Genomic DNA, 20,476 nt, shown 5'->3' on the forward strand with positions numbered 1-20,476 from the left:
GACATCACTTCATACTTTACAACAGATATTCACATTGCAACTACCAGGTTCTACACTAGTATATTCGTGAATCAGAATAATCCTCACTTTGTCAATTCCCGTTCAGTAACTGTAATTAGATGTACACTTTAGACAGAAGCACCCCAAAACACCATTGGTTCAAAAGAAGGATTACTTAGTAATGAAGGAGAAAGCACATCTTTATTTTTCCAATAAATGATATATAATGAGGAATAAAGCAATTGGGAGGCAATGTTTCTGATTCAATAAAGAAACAAATCTTAAAGGTTTTTCTCACATAAGATGATACCATGAAGATACAAACCACAAAAGATGATGTTGCCTAGTTCTATAAAGGTAAAGAAATCAAACGTTTCAGACCTCTTTAAGGCTGAATTGACTCGTTTTTTACAAATAAATTTTCTTTTATTTTTGCGTTATGTTGACAATGATGTTCATGTTCATCACTTTTTGTCACAACCTTTCAGATTCCTTCAAAGAGAGATTCCTGTAAATAAGGGAGGGGGGCATCATTAAATTATTTCAAAAATGAACGTTATTCAAAACAGGTAGCAAACAGAATCTAGGGCACAGTAGCAATGATTAGTCACAGTAGGCTAATGATTAGTCACCAAACTATGTAAATCTTTTCAGAATGTAAAGAAAGCAGAAACAAAGATTCCCATTCCCCTCTTCCTTCCTCCCCACCTTCCTTCATAGCCTGGATAGAGAAGAACAGGAAAGCCTGGGCTGGGAGAGGTGTGAAAATAAGAACATTGGAGGGGAGCTGAGGTAAATTAGGTGCCTAGGTCTCCCTAGCCCACCTTATGAGGTGGAGTGGAAGAGGGGCCACAACAGAGGCCAACAATGACTGGCCCATGGCCAGCTGTGTTGCCCAAGTCAGGTTCCAAAGACAGGGCTGATGTAGCAACTACAGCCACTGCCAGCCACCCCCTTGCCCTGTCTGCTGCCACTCCAAGTAGGCTCTCTGAATGATTCTAGATTACTCCTAATTCCTGCAAGAAACCAGTGTTTTTAGTTAAATTAAAAATAGAAGATGAAAGTCTTCACATTTTCAACATTATGTAAATGAGTAAGATAACTTATTTAACTCTTTATAAGTGCTTTTTAAAAAAGCATATTTTCCATTTAGTCTTTACAAAAATGCTTTGAGGATTTTACATTTTACAGTTGAGAAAATAAAGCTCAGAGGGATTAAGTAATTTGTCCAAGGTCACACACTAATAAGTGGTAGAGACAGGATTTAAATCAAGCAGATTGACCCTGATGCTTGTGCTTTTTACCACACCATTCTATTTAATATTTGTAGAGTTCTTCAAAATCTGCAAAACACTTTTTGAATCTATTATCTCAATAAAGGGCATACTTTAACCGGACTCCTTATTAATAATCTAGATACTATTTTCATAGTATACCAGTCTCTGAAGTTCTTGTCTAGGATCCCAGAAAGTACAAGGCTTTAGAGTGCTATAAATTTTATTTCACAGAGTGAAATAGGTCTTAAAATTATACTTGTCTTTTTTCTAAATATGTCAGATTACTTGCCATCTTAACTCACTGTCTGTACAATGTAAAATAATCACACAGCAGAGAAGAAAATATACTGCTTAGTTACATATAAGCATGCATATTATATCACAAAAGGTTTTATATAATTGGTGCTTTTTTCACCTTTCAACTATTTTCCTCATTATTTAAGATATAATTTACACAGTTAAATTCATTCTTTTGAGTATATAGTTCACCAAGTCTTGATAAACATGTACAGTCATGTAATCACTACCACAATAAAGATTTGCAGTATTTCCTCCCACCAATTACCTTGTGCTTACTCTTTGTAGTTAACCCCTAGTCCTTGGCAACTACTGATCTGTTTTCTGTCTCTATAGTTTTGCCTTTGCCAGAATGTCTTAGAGTTATACAGTATGTAGCCTTTAAGTCTGGCTTCTTGTGTGAATATAGGTCCATTTCACTTCAGAAAATACCTAGGAGTAGGACTGTTAGATGTGGTAAGTATATGTTTAACTTTATAAGAATATGTCAAACTATTTTCCAAAGTGGCCATACTATTTTTGCATTCCCACCAGTAGTGCTTGAGAGTTCTACTTGTTCCATATCCTCGTTAGCATTACTAGATTTTTAAAATAATCTATTTTAATAGATATTTTTTAAGAAAAAAATTGATACAATATTTTAAAGTCACATGATTTCACAATCTAAATATCTTGCTTGCCAGCTAGTCTGATTTCTCGAGTTCAGCATATATGCTTGACTACATAGTTTTGGAACCAAGTACCTGCAGCTGCCTTTAGTTGAACAGGTACTCTCCAATTCACCTCAGTCACACCATTACTGGCTCCCCTCACTTTACCTGCCTATACCTGAGGGTGTTTTTTGAGACTCCCTTGCCGAGTAGTTGAGAGCTTGGCTTTTGGAGTCAGTGACCTGGATTCAAGTCCCAGCCCTGCCTCATGGCAATAATGTGACTTGGGGCTCCTTTGACTGATCCTCTCCACAGCAAATTCACTTATTTCTGTATCTATAATATGGGGCTGATAATATTCTCATCTCAAAGGGTTCTACTGTATTTTAAATTTTTTTAGGTAATGAAGATTCAGCTTTCAAAATGGACATTTTAGAATGGAAAATAACTAATATAATTCTCATAAATTAGATCTTACATAAAACTCTTTTTCACAGAGTAAGCCATTGACAGAGTTGAGACTAGAAATCACAAAAGCTACCTTAGACTGTTTTTAAAAACTTTGTTATCACAATTGCCTTTTTTTTTTTTTTTTTTTTGAGGTGGGTTGTGTCTTCATTTCAAAAGAGTTCTTTGAGAACTGCAAATCAAAATCTTGACATTATACCTACATTACACATATTATATAAGTTTATTTTGCCTGTAAAACCAATTGAATTGAGGTTAAGTTTAACACAGCAGAAATTAAAAGCATTTAGATAAGATCATCCCAGAGTTTTGTGACTGAAAATATTTTGTTTTAAAAATTCTTCCTGAAGCACATAGGAGATCTGTTGTTACAACTGTTCAAACATAACTTAACAGTGGTGAAAGCAAATTAACTTTTACTGTTTTGAAGTTCACTTTTAACTCAAAGAAATCTAATGCTTCCATATTCTAATTAAAGATAATAGGTATTTTATAAATAGTTAAATAACATTCAGTTAACATTTCCTGAGAATTATAGGTCCCAGAGATTCACATTCCTTAAAGGTGTCTGAAACTAAGGGCATTCTAACCTAGCCAGAAAGTTACTATTTTTGCATTAAAAAGATGATTTGACTCTATTGACATTGCTTAGGCTTGAAAAATAGTTAAATAACCAAATACCAATTTGCTTTTTTCATTGCACAGTTCTGTGCAGTATTCTCATTGGATCTTATTTACAATATATAAATGCATTTAATGTCTATTTTAAAATTACTAAGGCTCAGGCACCTCCTAACGTGTTTGAAAAGAGAGGAAACATCTGTGACAAAACAGAAAGAAGCAATGTGTACATTTTTTGTTTAATACCATGTATTATTTTTAATTGAACCGTGAAGGCATTTGTTCAGAATCAGCCTTTAAATAAAAAATAGTTTTGAACTAATCTTTAATTAAAGTGTACATTGATAGTATCAAGTTCAGTTTGAGGGTCAAAAGCAACGTCAATGAGTCTGACTTTTTCCTCCCTGTAGGGAAAGCAGGCTTGTGTAAATATACACGAGCACAGACTGCACGCATTTATAAAGGAGGTGGAAAACATTCCCTTGTCATTGCACAGATGTTGCTTCACTGGGTTCCACAAGGATAACAGACTCAGCTCCGAATGTCTGGAACCTTAAAGGAGTGTGGGGCACACACTTTTAGCATTTTGGAAGAAGTGTTCTAAGTTCCTTTCCACCTCTGAGTAGGCTCCCCACGGAAATTAAATGTGGAACGTAGGCCATTTGGTCTGCAGATTCTACCCCTTAAGGTAATTAAGGGCAGGAGTTGCTTTAGTCAACTTTTTAGAAACTGAAAATCTAATCTTTGTGTCTGGGCTGGGTATTTTGTTTTTAACATTTTACTAACATTCTAGTTTCATTCTCATCTCTCAGCTTTACACTATATTAATAAAATGTTAGCAATAGGCTCACCCTAAAAATCTATATCAAGATCTTAATGAAATTCCATCATATATTTGGTCACCTTTTATGTTAAAGAGAGGTAGAACTGATAGTCCCAATTAAATAAGACAAATCTTTTGTGGTAACAAAACAGTATTTTGGCATATCCTTAGTAAAAATGCCACCTGAGGGAATAAACATTTAAAATATTTGTGTAATATTTTTACACATTATAAAACTGAAAACTCATGATTGAAAATAATCAACCTCACTGACAGCAGCAACAGAAGGACATTATGTTCTTCTCATAGGAATCCCTCTATTCTGCTGGCTTCTTTTAGGATAGCCTGTTTTAGCAGTACATAGTAGTTAAAAATGCATTTAGCTTGGTGTTGAGTGTTCCTGGTTAGGAAATGAGGATAGAATGATTTATTTGCTGTTTTTGTCAATGCATTCCTAGTGACTACAGATTTGCCTGGGCTGTAGAATATGGGGTGTGTGTCACAGTTCACAATTGATCTTAGTGTGTGTGGCAGTGTATAGAATTTACCAACATTGTTTTCTGAGTCTGTGTCCATTATATTGTTTTCTTTTCCATCTTGATGATATACTAGCAAGACCTTTCAAAATGCTTGGCAAGAAACAAAACTCAAGAACACTGTTATGGAATTTACATCAGTTGTGTAAATCTTTTTTTATCCTCACCTGAGGACATTTTTCTATTTTTTGTTCAGATAGAGTGGGAGGGAGAGAGAGAAAGAGAGAGAAACATCGATGTGAAAGGAACACATCGAGTGGCTGCCACCCTCACGACCAACCAGGGCCAGGGATGAACTGCTACTGAGGTACAAGCCCTTAGTGGGAACCGAACCCAGGTCTCCCTGGACTGCAGGCCGACGTTCTAACCGCTGAGCCAAACCAGCCAAGGCAGTTGTGTAAATCTTTAAGAAACTATTGGGGTTGCCCGGGCTGGTTTGGCTTAGCGGTTAGAGTGTCAGCTCGTGGACCCAAGAGTTGCATGTTTGATTCTGGTCAAGGGCATATATCTTGGTTGTGGTTGGTCCCTGGCCCTGGTGGGGGTTGTGCATGAGGCAACCAGTCAATGTGTCCCTCTCACATCAATGTTCTCTCGTTCTCTCTCTCTCTCTCTCCCTCCCTCCCTCCCACTCTATCTGAAGATAAATAGAAGAATATCCTCTGGTGAGGATTAAAAAAAAGAAGAAGAAATAACTTTTTTTAAAAAGTAACTATTGGAGTGCTATGGACAGACTGGCTAAGGTTATGATAGTAATCACTATGGACATAAGCAGTAAAGCAAATTTCACGCAGCTTCTAGTTTTGTGAATAAAGCATTTTCCAGACTGAAAGGACCCTTTCTCCCTTAGGCCTCCATCCTGGCAAGCCCAAGCAAGTCTTCAGGGAATGGAGGTCGGACTGCAGCAGTGTTGTTCGTGGGTCTTCTTCAGGTGGTTCTATTAAGGAATGCTAGGTCGTCATCCCTTGATTGGACCCTACAAAGGTCTCATGACAGACCCACCTGACCTTTAGCAGATAATTCTTGAAAGAGGAAATCTATTCCAAAAATTGTCCACTGTCTCCAATTACAGAAAACAATACCATCTTTTAAAACCCTGAAAGTAATTTTCTTCTCATCAGGAGACTTACAGATGATTCAAATAGAGCTAAATTATTTATATACTCAAGGTTTAGAACAGTGATTCTTAAACTATTTTTGGATCATAGGCTCCTTTGAGGATCTGATGAAATTCTAATGTCTCCTTCAGGGACACCAGATAAGAATCTTTGGTTTGGAGAAGTGGTGAAAGTAGCCAGCCTCTCCCCTCCTTTCTGCCACCAGATGCTCTTGTTGTAGTCATCTACTCACTTAGTGGACCACCCTTCATCAACTGGGCCTCAGGCTCCTTTGATACGATCTCTGCTCATTCAGACATCTTTTCTTGATGCTTCTGGGACTTTCCTGAGTCACCTGCCCTACCTCAGTGTCTAGTCTAGTGACTCCCAGCTCTTCTTGAACCAACTCTTCCACCTCAACTTTGACCAAGAATGAACTTTTTTGAGGGGGTTGTGGGAGGCAGTGTGTGGCCAAGAAGAATTGAGAACAGTGAACTAGGAGAAACAGCTGAAGGGTCTCTCTTTCTCTGTGTTGTTGACAGAGTGTCTCATCCTCTCCAAAAAGATAAATCACACAAAATTTGAAAGAACCTACCTGGTCTCTTCAATAATTTTAGGGTTATCATCTCGGGAGCTTTCTGGAGATGCATTTTCATTAGCAAGGTATCTCTGTGCATCAGAGAAAAAGACTAATTTTGGCTTACCCACCTGGGGGTAATAAACAGGAACTATGTGATGCATTGTTTCAAAGTTACCTGTAGCATACAAAGAATTAAAAACATTCTGCTTTAAAACTAATAAAGTGTAGATACAGCATTAAACTATCTAAAATTCTATTTTATGAAATGGAATTAAAATTAAATATGCTCAACCGGTGTGGCTCAGTGGTGGAGCGTTGGTCCATGCACCAAGAGGTTGCCAGTTCGATTCCCAGTCAGGGCACATGCCCAGGTTGTGGGCTTGATCCCCAGTGGGGACCATGCAGGAGGCGGCCAATCGATATTCTCTCTTATCGATGTTTCTATCTCTCTCTCTCCTTTCCTCTCTCTCTAATATCAATAAAAAAATTTAAATTAAATAGATCCACAGTATAAAAAATTAATATCCAAGATAAATGCCATAGATTTTCATACATAAAATCCTACACAGGAAAGTTTATAGTCAACTCTGAGACAAAACGGGTACACCAACATTAATATGAATATTAACTGCCCTTGCATTTGCTTCTTTGAGTTTATTTTTTCAGAGTGTTAACTTTAGGGAGTAGATTAGTCACATATAGTTTTAGGAATATGTTCATGCTTTTATTCTGGCACTTAATATTCCACACCATTATAGGTCCTTCTCCCTTTCTAGCAGTGATTTCCATTTAAGTGGGGTCTGCCTTAATTGTTTAATTCCCAGGGGCTAGCATTGTCTGGGACACATCCAAGATTCTCAATAAATGTTTATTGAATAATAATGTTTCCACCGAATCACTACAAAAGTAAATACTAAAAGATGTGCATATGTTTTGGATTTTGTTAAAGTGCTTTTGTTTTCAATTTTGAGTTATGTAGTTATATTTAGGACAAGATTTTTATTGTAGGATCCTTGAAGTCTGAGGTGACAGTCCTTATAATCTTAGCATGTCTCTCTAATATGGAACTTCAGATTTACAAGGCTATCAAAAATATGTACTAAAATGCCCTGGCCAGTTTTGCTGAGCAGTTAGAGCATCAACCTGCGGACCAAAGAATCTCGGGTTCGATTTCCACATGTACCTCAATTTCAGGTTCGATCCCCAGCCCTGGTTGGGGTGGTGCAGGAGGTGGCCAATTGATATGTCTCTCTCACATCGATGTTTCTCTCTCTCCTCTGCCCCCTACTCTATCTAAAAAATCGGGTAAGGATTTAAAAATAAAAAATATGTACTGAAGATCAGAGGGTACAAAAATTACTCTCTTCCTAAGAATCCCTGTTCACTTACAATGTATTTGGTTATACTGAGGTGTCTTTAATAGGTTCATCTTAGCTCATCTAAAGATCTGAAAGTATACTGTAGATTTTATTTAATTAAATTAATTTATTTTTTTTATTGATTATAGAGAGAGAGAGAGGAAGGGAGAGTTAGAGAGAGATAGAAACATCAATGAGAGAGAACATTAACTGGCCATCTCCTACATGCCCTCCAGTGGCGTTTTGGCCCACAACCTGGGCATGTGCCCTGACCGGGAATCGAACTGGTGACCTCTTGGTGCATGGGTCGATGCTTCACCACTGAGCCACACTGGCCGGGCTATTGTAGATTTTAGAAACATATCTTCTAGACTTTAATTCATGCTCTCCGCTTCTCTTGAGCAGTAATAACAGAGCCTTTGCATAAAGACCATGGTGTAAGCTATTGGCCACATACCTAAGGATAGAGCTGTTGTGTGTTATATACGTGTATTCAGGGATGTCACTGTTTTTAAGTCTAAGAACCTCAGAACTGTATCTTTTTTTTTTTTTTGGATGGAGATGGCAAATGTATAGGAGGCCAGAGAGAAGGAAGGGTATCTGTAACTGGCTAAGGGAGAATAAGTATTACTGAGGAACACTCAGATAATTTTCTATCAGTGTTTCTAACAGCTAGTCAGTGTTCAGTTTTAATTTCAGTTTTATTTTAATGGATCTTACAGTCTGTTTTTCAATATAGTAAATCATATACTCTATTTAGATATTTAAAAATTTTCTAAGTTCTTGCATAATTTAGTATCCCATTTTATCCCTAGCTTTTTATTTATTTATAGAATGTTTGTTTACTTGGTAGGGGATGTTGATGGTTAGGGGGGTGTACATGTGTGTGGGGGCAGCAGGTATATGGAAGATTTCTATACCTTCCTCTTAATGTTGCTGTGAACTTTAGCACTGCACTGTTACTCTCCCTCTCTTCACCCCATCTATCTCTCTTCCATATGTATGAAGAATAAATATGTAAAAATAAAAACATTATCGTCCGGCTGGTGGCTCAGTGGTTGAGCATCAACCCATGCACCAAGAGGTCGCCAGTTTGATTCCCAGTCAGGATACATGCCCAGGTTGTGGGCCCAATCCCCAGTGGAGAGCATGCAGGAGGTGGCCAGTCGATGTTCTCTCTCATCAATGTTTTTATCTCTCTCTCCTTCTCCCCTCCTCTCTCTTTACAATCAATAAACATAAAAATAATAAAAACATTGTTTGTTTACATATCACATGTTTACACATCTGCAGATTTTCCTAAATTCCCACCAAACTGAAGAGAATTCCTAAGTATAGCAAACATTATTGTCTTTCTGTCTAAGCACAATTCAGCCAGCCATCGTGAGTGGTCACTAGATGCCAAAGATGCTTCATGAAGTTAGATAACTTTGATTAATCACTGTGCTACCTGCTGTCTTTATGATCTTAGTTAAGTTATTTCATCTTTCTAAAACTCAGCCTTTTCATCTGCAAAATGGATATAATTGTCTGTCCACAGGTTATAATGATTAAATGCAAATAACGTGTATAAATATCTGAAATATTTGGCACAAGTAAGTATTAGCTCTCTTTTCTTCCTTTGCCTTCTATTCTTTGCCTCCTAGACTGGATTACTTTCCATTTTGAATTATTAATGATTCTCATAATAGGAACTACAACAGGGTATGAAATAATGTTCTGTACTATATAATATTCCATGTGGCTTTTTAAAAAAAACAAATTGTGGTAAGAACACTTAACATGAGATCGACCCTGTTAACAAAATTTTAAGTGTACAATACATTATTGTTGACTGTAGGTACAAATTTGTACAGCAGATCTCTAGAGCTTTTTCTTTTTGTTGCTGTTTCGTTTTCATCCTGCCTGACTGAAACTTTAGGCTCATTGGTTAGTAACTCCCCATTTTCCCCTCCTTCCAGCCTCTGGCAACCACCATTCCACTCTTTGGTTCTATACATTTGACTATTTTAGATACCTTATGTAAATAGAATTATTCAGTATTTGTCTTTCTGCAAATGTCTTACTTCACTTAGCTTAATGTCCTCAAGTTTTATTCATGTTGTCACATATTGCAGAATTTCTTTCTTTTTGAAGGCTGAATAATTGTACTCCATTGTATGTATATACCACATTTTCTTTAACCATTCATCTGTCAATGGACATTTAGATTGTTTTCACATCTTGGCTATTGTGAATAGTGCTACAGTGAATATGGGAGTGCTAATATCTCTTTGAGATACTCGATTCTTTTGGAAAAATACCCAGAAGTGGGATTGCTGGATCATATGGTAGTTCTATTTTAAAATGTTGAGGCACTGCCATAGTTTTTCATAGTAGCTGCACCATTTTGCATTCCCACCAATCATGTGTAAGGGTTCCAATTTCTCTACATTGTTGCCAACATTTTTCTTTCTTTTTTTTTTTTTTGATGATAGTCATCCTGGCAGGTGTGAGGTGATAGGTCATTGTGGTATTTGATTTGCATTTTCCTGTTGAATACTAACATTGAGCATTTTTTATATACCTGTTGGTCATTTGTAGGTCTTCTTTGGAGTTATGTCTATTCAAGTGCATAGCCCATTTTTTAAGTTGGGTTGTTAGTTTTTTTTGTTATTGAGTTGTAGGAGTTCCTTTTTAATTTTGGAACTTAATGTATATCAGATATACGCTTTGCAAATATTTTCTCTCATTCTTTAGATTTCCTTTGCATTCTGTTGTTTCCTTTGCTGTTCAGAAACTTTTTAGTTTTCCCACTTGTTTATTTTGGTTTTGTTGTTTGTGCTTTTGGTGTCATATCAATGAAATTATTGGCAAGACTAATATCATGAAGCTTTCCCCCTATGTTTTTTTGTAGGAGTTTTATAGTTTCAGGTCTTATGTTTCAGCCTTTGAGTTAATTTTTTGTATGGTGTTAAAATAAGATTGCAATTTCATTCTTTTGCATGAGGTTATCCAGTTTTTGAAACATTTGTTAAAGAGAATATCCTTTACCCATTGTGCATCCTTGACCCCCTTGCTGAAGATCAGTTGACCATTACTGTGTGGATTTACTTTTGAGCTCTCTATTCTGTTCCATATGTCTATATGTCTATCTTATGCCAGTACCATCTGTTTTGATATTTGTAGCTTTGTAACATATTTTGAAATCAGGAAATGTGATGCCTTTAGTTTCATTCTTTTTCAGTGTTGATTTGGCTATTTTGTGTTTTCTTGTGGTTCCATATGAATTTTAGAATTTGCTCTTATTTCTGTGAAAAATGCTATTGGGATTTTGATAGGGATTGCATTGAATCTGTAGACCACTTTAGGCATTATGAACATTTTAACAATAATAAATCTTCCTATCCATGAACACAGGATGTCTTTCCATTAGTTTTCTGTCTTAATTTCTTTCATCAATGTTTTATAGTTTTCCATACAATTCTTTCATCTTTTTAATTAAGTTTATTCCTAGGTATTTTATTCTTTTTGGTGCTGTTGTAAGTGGAATTATTTTCCTAATTTCCTTTTCAGATAGTTGTTTAGTGTATCTATATTACTTTAACAATTGTTTTTGTTAAGTTGGGGGTCTCATGAGATTATAAAGAAATTAATTAGAATTTTATTGAAAAAGTTAAATGACAGTATAATTTTTTAAATTGTAAACTTTAAGGCACATTGTATTATTTTGTTGAATTTCATTGGAGAACTTAAAAATGAATTAATCTAATTGTTACTGAATTAGGAAGAATTTTTAAAATCTAATTAAGATGAAGGGAATTACGTTATTTTTAGAATAGGCTTAATTTTGGGGTGAGGGCTGGTGTTGAATTCTATGAGTACTTCAATATTAATAAGGTACTTTGACCTGCTTGGTGCAATCCTGAAAATATATAAAACACTGGAATCCTTACCCTGGTTCTAGTTCTACCCTTCACAGACAGACAGAGATAAACAGAGGAGGAAAATGCCTCCTGTCCGTATTATAGGTTTCAGATCTTGAGAAATTCATATTGCCAATATAGTATCATTATTTATGAGCATACTGTCAGCTCAGAAAGTCCCATTTTTGAAATGATTTCCCATAGTTCATATTCAATAGACATGATATGGGAAAATGATCAGAGCTTCATCTGTGCTTTTCCTTACTTCAACTTCCTTGTCCTAGACTGATATGCTTATTCTAGGATATGCTATTCATACATAAAGCCTCTCTACACTGTTCCAGTTTTTCTTTCCCTATTTCCCTGGCCTAATGCCTTTCTATATTCCCATCCCCTCTTAGCTGTGGAACAAGAAGACTTTCAGCATTCAAACATTATCATGAAATGGAGGAAGGTGTTCATTCCAATGTATGTACTATAGAATCTGTGAAGAGTGAATTCTAGGATGCTCCCCAACCTGATAAAGGTAATTGTTACCCATTACACTTAGTACATTTAGTTGAATATCTTCAGTTAGGGAGGTTGGCATGTCCTTTGTAAAACAACCTTAGACATATTATAATAAAAATATGCAGTTTGGGGGTATGTACATAAGGGAACAGGCCACAGATGTGGTTGTGATATATTTTTATTTTCTATCCTGATGAAAAATGTAATTTTTTGCACTGTTGCTAAACAAACATACTAGTGACTTAGGTTTCATCTCATTTAAATAGCTGATTGTTGTTTCACCATCTATGTAACTGATACCATGAACTTTTGCCAGATATAAAAGTACACATATTCCCTCACCCTTATGGTTCTCTGTTTACATAGCTGACACAGTCATACTCGGTAGGAACTACACACAGTTTTAGCTGATAGTGGCTACCGTTTTCAGATATAAACATTACAGGTTAAATTTCCTAGGAATTGTAAATAAGTTAAGAAATAAGCCCAGCCAGCGTGGCTTGGTTAGTTTAGCTTTGTCCCTTGTACTAAAAAGTTGCCAGTTGGATTCCTGGTCAGGGCACAAGCCCAGCTTTCAGGCTCAATCCCCCGTAAGGGGCGCGCAGGAGGCAGCCGGCTAATATTTCTCCCTTCCTTTCTCTGAAATCATAAAAACATATTTAAAAAAACAAAAACAAAAAACCTTAAACAAAATCTAAACAAAACTTCCTCATTTCATGGCACTTTTTTTTGTTGAAAATATTCCCTTTGCTAGTAAAAGTGGTCAACTAATGAATGACAGCCTACTTACTTATGTATGAGTTACTGGAATCCTCTTTTTTACTGTTCTTTTTCTTGCTGATTTTCTTGGCATCTTTTGATGCTTTCCAATTTATTAGAAATTGTCTTTCCATATTTTTAATTTCTTTTCCATCAAGGCAGTCTAGACAAAAATATTTATGTTAAAAATACAATATATAAATGTCACTGTATAGGTAAATATATTTTTCTTTTTCAGGGCACACAAATTTGTTACACTATATGCTGAAATAAATTTCTTTTAAAATATCTTATTTACACAATTTCTATATTGTTTAGATTTTATTTTTAATACTTTTTTTCTGATTTCAAAAAGAATATGTGCTTATTATAAACAACTGAAACATGATGGAGAACACATGAAAATTACTATCTATACCTCTCCTTCCCATCACTGACAAAGATAATCACTGTAAACAAAATTTGATGTATGGTCACCCTTCTAGGGTCATATGTAAGTTATATTGTTATTTTAAAAACCAAAAATGTCATACATAACAAAAATTAAATATCTATTTATTTAAATAATATTATGATTATTATTAGGAAGTAAGCAAAATATTTTTATCTTAAAGTGAATAAGAAGTTTTATATATGTAACAATATTTTAAAAGCACATACATTAATAATGCTTATGCCAGGCCAGTGTGGCTCAATGGTTGAGCTGACCCATGCACCAAGAGACCGCCAGTTCCATCCCTGGTCAGGGCACATGCCCAGGTTGTGGGCCCAATCCCCAATGGGGGGCATGCAGGAGGAGGCCAATCCATGTTCTCTCTCATCGGTGTTTCTATCTCTCTTTCCCTCTCCCTTCCTCTCTCTAAAAATCAATAAAGAAAAAATATTTATTTAAAAAACAACAGGGGCCCAAGTCCTTCTGATCAAGGCCCCACCAAACAAGAAAATAAATAAAATAAAATAAAACAACAACAATGCTTATTATATTCTAGGACATAAGCTATAATATGAACAATTCATATAACTGGCCTCTTGGTTCTATGAAGTGAGATTTCAGCTATTTTTACATTTTATTCCTTTAAAAAAAGTTTTGAAAATCTTAACTCACGCAAATAATTTTTGTATGTTGTAAGATATTTGGAGAATACCAAAAAAAAAAAAAAAAGAGAGAAAAGAAAAAAATTAACATGGTCTACATTCTACAACCAGAAATAATCACTAAAAATCACTGATAACACTTTAGTATATTTCTTAGCATTTTTTGTTTTCTTTGTATGTATGTATATGTGTATATGTATTGTAAAAAATTGGAATTCTCTGGTTATACAGCATTGCACCCTACTTTTTAATATTGTATTGTGAGCATTTTACTATGTTTTTCTTCAAATACAACTTCTAATAATTTTATAGTATTCTATTGTATATGGATATACTGTAAAATTATAGGATATTTTATATGACCTTTTAATCACATGAATACAGCTGGCCTTCATTTAATGTAAAGACTGTCTCTTCTTGGAAAAATTGCTTATGTAGCAGTTTTTAAAATTAAAGATATATATATATATATATTTTATCATTGATGTAATATCTTCTGCTAGATTCCAGAATGTAGAAAGGGTGTAGTAACATTTTTGGGTCATATTCTTACAGGGAAAAATGACAATATTCTGATAAAATATTAATTGTACTATTGAAAGTATTAACTTTGCCACTTCAATATGATTTATAATATTGTGATACCCAAAATCAAGTGATGAAACTGGAAATGTAGAACCATAAACTCTAGAAGTATAATTGTTCTTTTGTACTTATTTTAACTGAATAATAGCACTTTCCAAATTGCAATGTAAGAAATTGGCTAAATGTTTTATCAGCATACATCCTACTACTTATAACTTTACATTAAAGACCATTCGTCTATGCTCAGTTTTCCCAACCACTTGTATTTATTGATGTCTTTCAAGATCTCTTTTTATTAATAACTGTATAATTTATTAATATATTTTTGGATGTGATATGTGTAAATCAGTACATGTTTTTAAAATATCTGTTATAAGGATAAGGAATGAAAAACCCAAGTCTTTTACCAAAATTCCATTGTTAATGTTCCAGACAAAACTGAGTAATGACTAGGAGACTATGCCTCAGTAAATCTGATTCCATTTCACTTTTAGCAAATTATCTCATTTGAGGTTATTAGGTATAGAGGTGGTTCAGGAGGGGAAGCCAGGTAATGGGCACAAGATCAGAGACCTATGAGATCTGTTTTAATGAGTTGCTTTCAACACAAAATTTGCTTCCACTCATACTAAGTAAATCAAGTGTATGGATTATCATTCTATTTGGTAAGGACTGGGTTACTTACTTACAAAACAGAAAATGGCTCCCTATAGTTCTTTTTACTGGAACATAGCAAACCAGGCCCTCAATTAATTTTCAGGGTTTTTTTTGTTTTGTATTTAGGAAAAAGAAGGAAATTAAAATAAGACAAAGCTAAAATCAAAGAGAATTTGTTATATATATATATATGCATAGAAAAAAGACTTTAAGGAGATATACTGAAGTCTAAACAACAGATTTATGGCTCATAAATTATATGATATGTTATAGAAAAGAAGATTTATTCTTTAAAAACTTTGATTAAATCCTCTTTATTTGGAAATCAGTACACTTATCTCCATATCTTTTTTTATTTTATTATTTTATTTTTTTCCTCACCCAAGGACATTTTTCCTTTTTTTTTTTTTTTTTTGATCAGCTAGAGCTGGAGGGAGAGAGAGGAAGAGAGAGAGAGAGAAACATCAACGTGAAAGGGACACATCGAGTGGCTGCCACCCTCACAACCCAACCAAGGCTGGGGACAAACTGCAACCAAGGTACGTGCCCCCAGTGGGAACCGAACCTGGGTCTCTCTGACTGCAGGCCGACGCTCTAACCGCTGAGCCAAACTGGCCAGGGCTTATTTTATTTATTTTTAATCCTTAGCCGAGGATATTTTTCTGTTTATCTTCAGGTAGAGAGAGAGGGAGAGAAGGGGAGAAGAGAGAAACATCAACGTGAAAGGGACACATCGACTGGCTGCCTCCTGCACGACCCTGGGCACAACCTTGACCAGGGCTAAGGACAAACTGAACCGAGGTACGTGTCCTTGGCTGGAATCGAACCCGGGACTTATTGGTCTGGGGGCCGATGCTCTACCACTGAGCCAAACAGGCCTGGGCTCTTCCGTATCTTTTTTTTTTTATCCTCATCCGAGGATATTTTTCCATTATTCAGACAGAGCCAGAGAGGGAGAGAGGAAGAGAGAGACAGAGATAAACATCGACGTGAAAGGGACACATCGAGTGGCTGCTGCATCTGCACAACCCAACTGCAACCGAAGTCCAACTGCAACAGAAGTACATGCCCTTAGTGAGAACTGAACTCAGGTCTCTCTGGACCGCAGGCTGACACTCTAACCGCTGAGCCAAACCAGCCAGGGCTCTTCCATATCTTACAGAACTGCTTATGGTATTGTATCATGAGAATGCTTCCAGAAATGGTTCATGAACATTGGAAGATTCTTAATTATCAAATATTAATTGCATTTACTTTACTCTGCTTCCTAAGGAAAGTGGACTAATACAATTGTGTTCAGTGGGCAGAGAGGGAAGGAGACAGACAGTTGGGGGTGGTGCATGGCAGAATCTTCTGTAGAGCTTTAAAAAGTATACGTGACTGTTCTCTGTTCCCTAATCTGAGCTGGTGGAATAAGGAGTGGACAGGGTATGACCCTCACATATGTATTGTGAAAAATCATCTTGGATTTTTCTGACATGCCTTCTCTTAATCCCTTCCCTCCCCAAGAGAATCACTGTACTAGCATTATGATTAATCAAGGCTTACTACAGCTATGAACTTTTTATTATTTATTTTTTTAAATGTTTTTATTGAATTTTTAGAGAGCGAGCTAGAAATATCCATGTGAGAAACATTGACCAGCTGCCTCCTGCACAACCCCCCAACTGGGGACCGAGCCTACAACCCTGCATGTGCCCTGACGAGGAAATGGAACCAGGACCTCTCAGTCCATGGGATGAGGCTCAATCCACTGGGCCACACCAGCTGGGCCCGCTATGAGCTTTGAAAGAGTCTTGCTATACATTAGTTTTCATACCCATGTCATAGAAGTTATGATATAGGGATTCGGCTCACAAATCTCTTTTGTGAGAGGGCCGGATTTGTCTCTCTGATGCTATATAACTTGGTCCCTATAAACTGGTCCATTTCCCCCTTATAGTGCATATTAAGGAATGTTTTTATTTGTAAGGGTCTCATAAAGGACTCCCCACCCTGCTCCACTTTCCAATGAAAGAAACTCCTGTATGCTTTTAGAGTACCATTTGACAAGTGTCAGCAGTGAAAACCTTGATCAACTTTATCTACAAAACCAAGAACTAAAGAGGCTCGGGATCTTCAGAAGATTTGTGCCTGTGGAAACTTGGGAAAAGTTGAGTAAGTTCTACATATTTATGATTAACATTTTTGTTGATAACAGCCACATTTTCTGTTTTGAAAGAAAGAGTATCTTGTACCTCTATTAATTATTTCTGAACAGCAGATATTTTATACTTTATTTCTTAATTTTAACTTGTGCTGTTATTAAAAAATATATCAATGATTTTAAAGCTGACTTTTTTTTTTGAACTGCCTTTTTGAATTGAATTTATTGGAGTGACATTGGTTAATAAAATAGTATAGGTTAAGGAATGTTTTTATTTGTAAGGGTCTCAGCCCTGGCCAGTTTGGCTCAGCGGTTAGAGTGTCGGCCCGTGGACCAAAGAGTCGTGGGTTCAATTCCAGTCAAGGGCATGTACCTTGATTGCAGTTCATTCCTGGCCCTGGTCGGGTTATGCAGGAGGCAACCAGTCGATATATCTCTCACATCGATGTTTTTCTCTCTTTCCCTCCCTTCCATTCTATGTGAAGATAAACAGAAAAATGTCCTTGAGTGAGGGTTAAAAAAAGTATATGGGTTTCAGGTATATAATTCTATAATACATCAACTGTATATAGAATATAGTGTGTTCACCACCCCAAGTCAAGTTTCTTCCCATCACCATTTATCCCCCATACCCACTTCTACCTCCCCCCAATAAAGTTAACTATTTTTGTAGATCCAGATGCCATATATTATATTTCTGAAGGCTTGCTGATAAATTAACTAGAAAGTGAACCAGATTTCTTTTGCTAAGAAAATTATATTAACATAATATAAACGTGTACCCAGTGATTTGGAGACCAATATCAATCTGTCTCTGTATTTTGGTTTGAGACAAACAGGATTTCCTTTTAGATCCATTTTCCACAGCTTTATCAACTTGCTCAGTAAAAATTCCAAATCCTATAATTGTAGAAGAAAAAGACAAAATATTTCATAATTATCAGTATTTTTTTAAATGTAGTTAACTGTTTATAAAGGTAGTTACTGCTTTTTGTGGAGTTCTAGCTCAGTGCCAGTTACTTAGGTGTACTCATTTTTGGATAAAATGGTCTATACTAATCATAGAGAGGGGGGCTAAAGAGAAGGCAAAAAGTGAGGTCCTGAGTTGGGGGCAATGGAACGGTTCTTTTTCATAGTCCCTTAAATGGACCCAACCTGCATGTCAGAGAAATCTTTTGCCCCTCTGGCCATGTATCCTGCAGAAGATGCCTTATTCTTACTGGGAGTTTCTAGATTAAGGCAATTAAATAGTAGTGAGTAAGCAGTCTATTGGCATTGCAGGCAATATATATTTGCCTTTTATTTTATAAAGAATACATATTCATTTTTTTTAAACCCTCACCCGGGATATTTTTCCATTGATTTTTTTTCAGATAGAGTGGGTGGAATGGAGGGGAGGGGGGAAAGAGAGAGAGAGAGAGAGAAACATCAATGTGGGAGAGAGACACATCCACTGGATGCCTCCCGCTGGGTACATGCCCTTGATGGGAACTTGAACCCGAGACTCTTTGAGTTCGTATTCATTTGGGCTGCGTATTCATTTTAGAAATCTGTAAAGAGGCCCTGGCCGGTTTGGCTCAGCGGTTAGAGCATCCGCCTGCGGTCCGGAGAGACCTGGGTTCGGTTCCCGCTAAGGGCATGTACCTTGGTTGCAGTTTGTCCCCGGACCTGGTTGGTTGTGCAGGTGGCAGCCACTCGATGTGTCCCTTTCACATCGATGTTTCCCTCTCTCTCTCCTCCTCTCTCTCCCTCCCACTCTGTCTGTACAAAAAATGGAAAAATGTCCTCGGGTGAGGATAAAAAAAAAAAATCTGTAAAGAGGACTTCTGGTTAAGATGGCGGCATAGGTAAACGCGGTATCGCGTCCTCCCACAACCACATCAAAGTTACAACTGAACTACAGAACAACCATCATTCAAAACCGCCTGAAATCAAGCGGAATGGAAGTTCTACAACTACGGAATTAAAGTAGCAGCCACATTGAGACTGGTAGGAGGGGCGGAGGTGGGACAAGCTGGTCCCACATGTGTGGTGAATAAAAATCAGGAGGCCACCTCGGCTGGGAAGATCCTCCCTGAGGACTGAGGGGTCCCCGTCCCACACCAGACACCCCACTCAGGGTTCCAGTGCCAGAAAGAGAAGTCCCATAACTTCTGGCTGGAAAAACCAGTGGGAACTGAGGCTCAGGGAAGGTGTCGCGGCTGGAGCCCCAGGCAGCTCCTTAAAGGGCCCACACACAAACTTATCGGACTCTCTCCCTCTAAGCTTTGAGGGGAGGCAGCTTGAGGGGCATCAGAGACATACAGGGAAGAACTGAGCTGTTTGGCACTAGAGCAAGGACTGGAGAGGGGCTTTTACCGGGACAGGTGTGCTGTCAGAGGCCTTTGTTCCTTTGGTGAGCCCTTCCCTGGGGCGGCAGACAGCCACCATATCTGGGACTCCAGCAACCTGGCTCACACTGGTAGCCCCACCCTGGTGATTCCCTGAGGCCCCGCCCTGCCCCACCCGACTTTCAGGCCCACCCAAGCTGTTGCCACTTGCTTAACCATAGGATTGGCCTGTCTTGGATCCTGCTTCAGGTTTTCATAAATTCTTTCAAAGAACCAGCATCTGGTCTCAGATAGCCCCATACCTCTCGTTAAGTAATACACTGAAACAAACACAGGGAGGCAGCCAAAATGAGGAGACAAAGAAACAGGTCCCAAATGAAAGAACAGAACAAAACGCCAAGAAAAGAACTAAGCAAAATGGAGATAAGCAACCTAACAGATGCTGAGTTCAAAATACTGCTTATAAGGATGCTCAATGAACTTAGTGAGAACCTCAGTGAACTTAGTGAGGGCCTTAAGAGCATAAAAAAGGACCAGTCAGAAATGAAGGATGCACAGTCAGAAATGAAGGAGGCATTAACTGAAATAAAGAATAATTTACACAGATTCAATAGTAGAGTACGTAAATCCAAGGAGCAAACCATCGATTTGGAATATAAGGAAGCAAAAAACACCCAATCAGAACAGCAAAAAGAAAAAAGAATCCAAAAAAATGAGGCTAGTGTAAGGAGCCTCTGGGACAACTTCAAGCGTGCCAACATTCGCATCTTGGGGGTGCCAGAAGG

At 37.0% G+C, this 20,476-nt stretch overlaps 1 protein-coding gene across 2 annotated transcripts in view; it reads right to left on the reverse strand.

Annotated features, from left to right (window-relative positions):
• Window positions 1–305: 305 nt before the first annotated feature.
• Window positions 306–20,476, reverse strand: part of PPP1R42 (protein phosphatase 1 regulatory subunit 42) — a 48,688-nt gene continuing 28,517 nt past the window's right edge. Inside the window, exons 5-8 of one of the 2 annotated variants that reach the window (XM_036264221.1) lie at window positions 18,144–18,261; window positions 12,910–13,041; window positions 6,362–6,521; window positions 306–508 (exon numbers count right to left, since the gene is read on the reverse strand). In XM_036264221.1, coding sequence (XP_036120114.1) covers window positions 475–508; window positions 6,362–6,521; window positions 12,910–13,041; window positions 18,144–18,261 — 444 coding nt within the window. In that variant the 3' untranslated portion in view covers window positions 306–474. Of the gene's footprint in view, window positions 509–5,596; window positions 5,646–6,361; window positions 6,522–12,909; window positions 13,042–18,143; window positions 18,262–20,476 lie in introns of those variants that run through there. The other variant, XM_036264222.1, reaches the window with a different exon arrangement.

Source organism: Molossus molossus, unplaced genomic scaffold, assembly GCF_014108415.1.
Source record: "Molossus molossus isolate mMolMol1 unplaced genomic scaffold, mMolMol1.p scaffold_m16_p_16, whole genome shotgun sequence".
Classification (NCBI taxonomy): domain Eukaryota; kingdom Metazoa; phylum Chordata; class Mammalia; order Chiroptera; family Molossidae; genus Molossus; species Molossus molossus.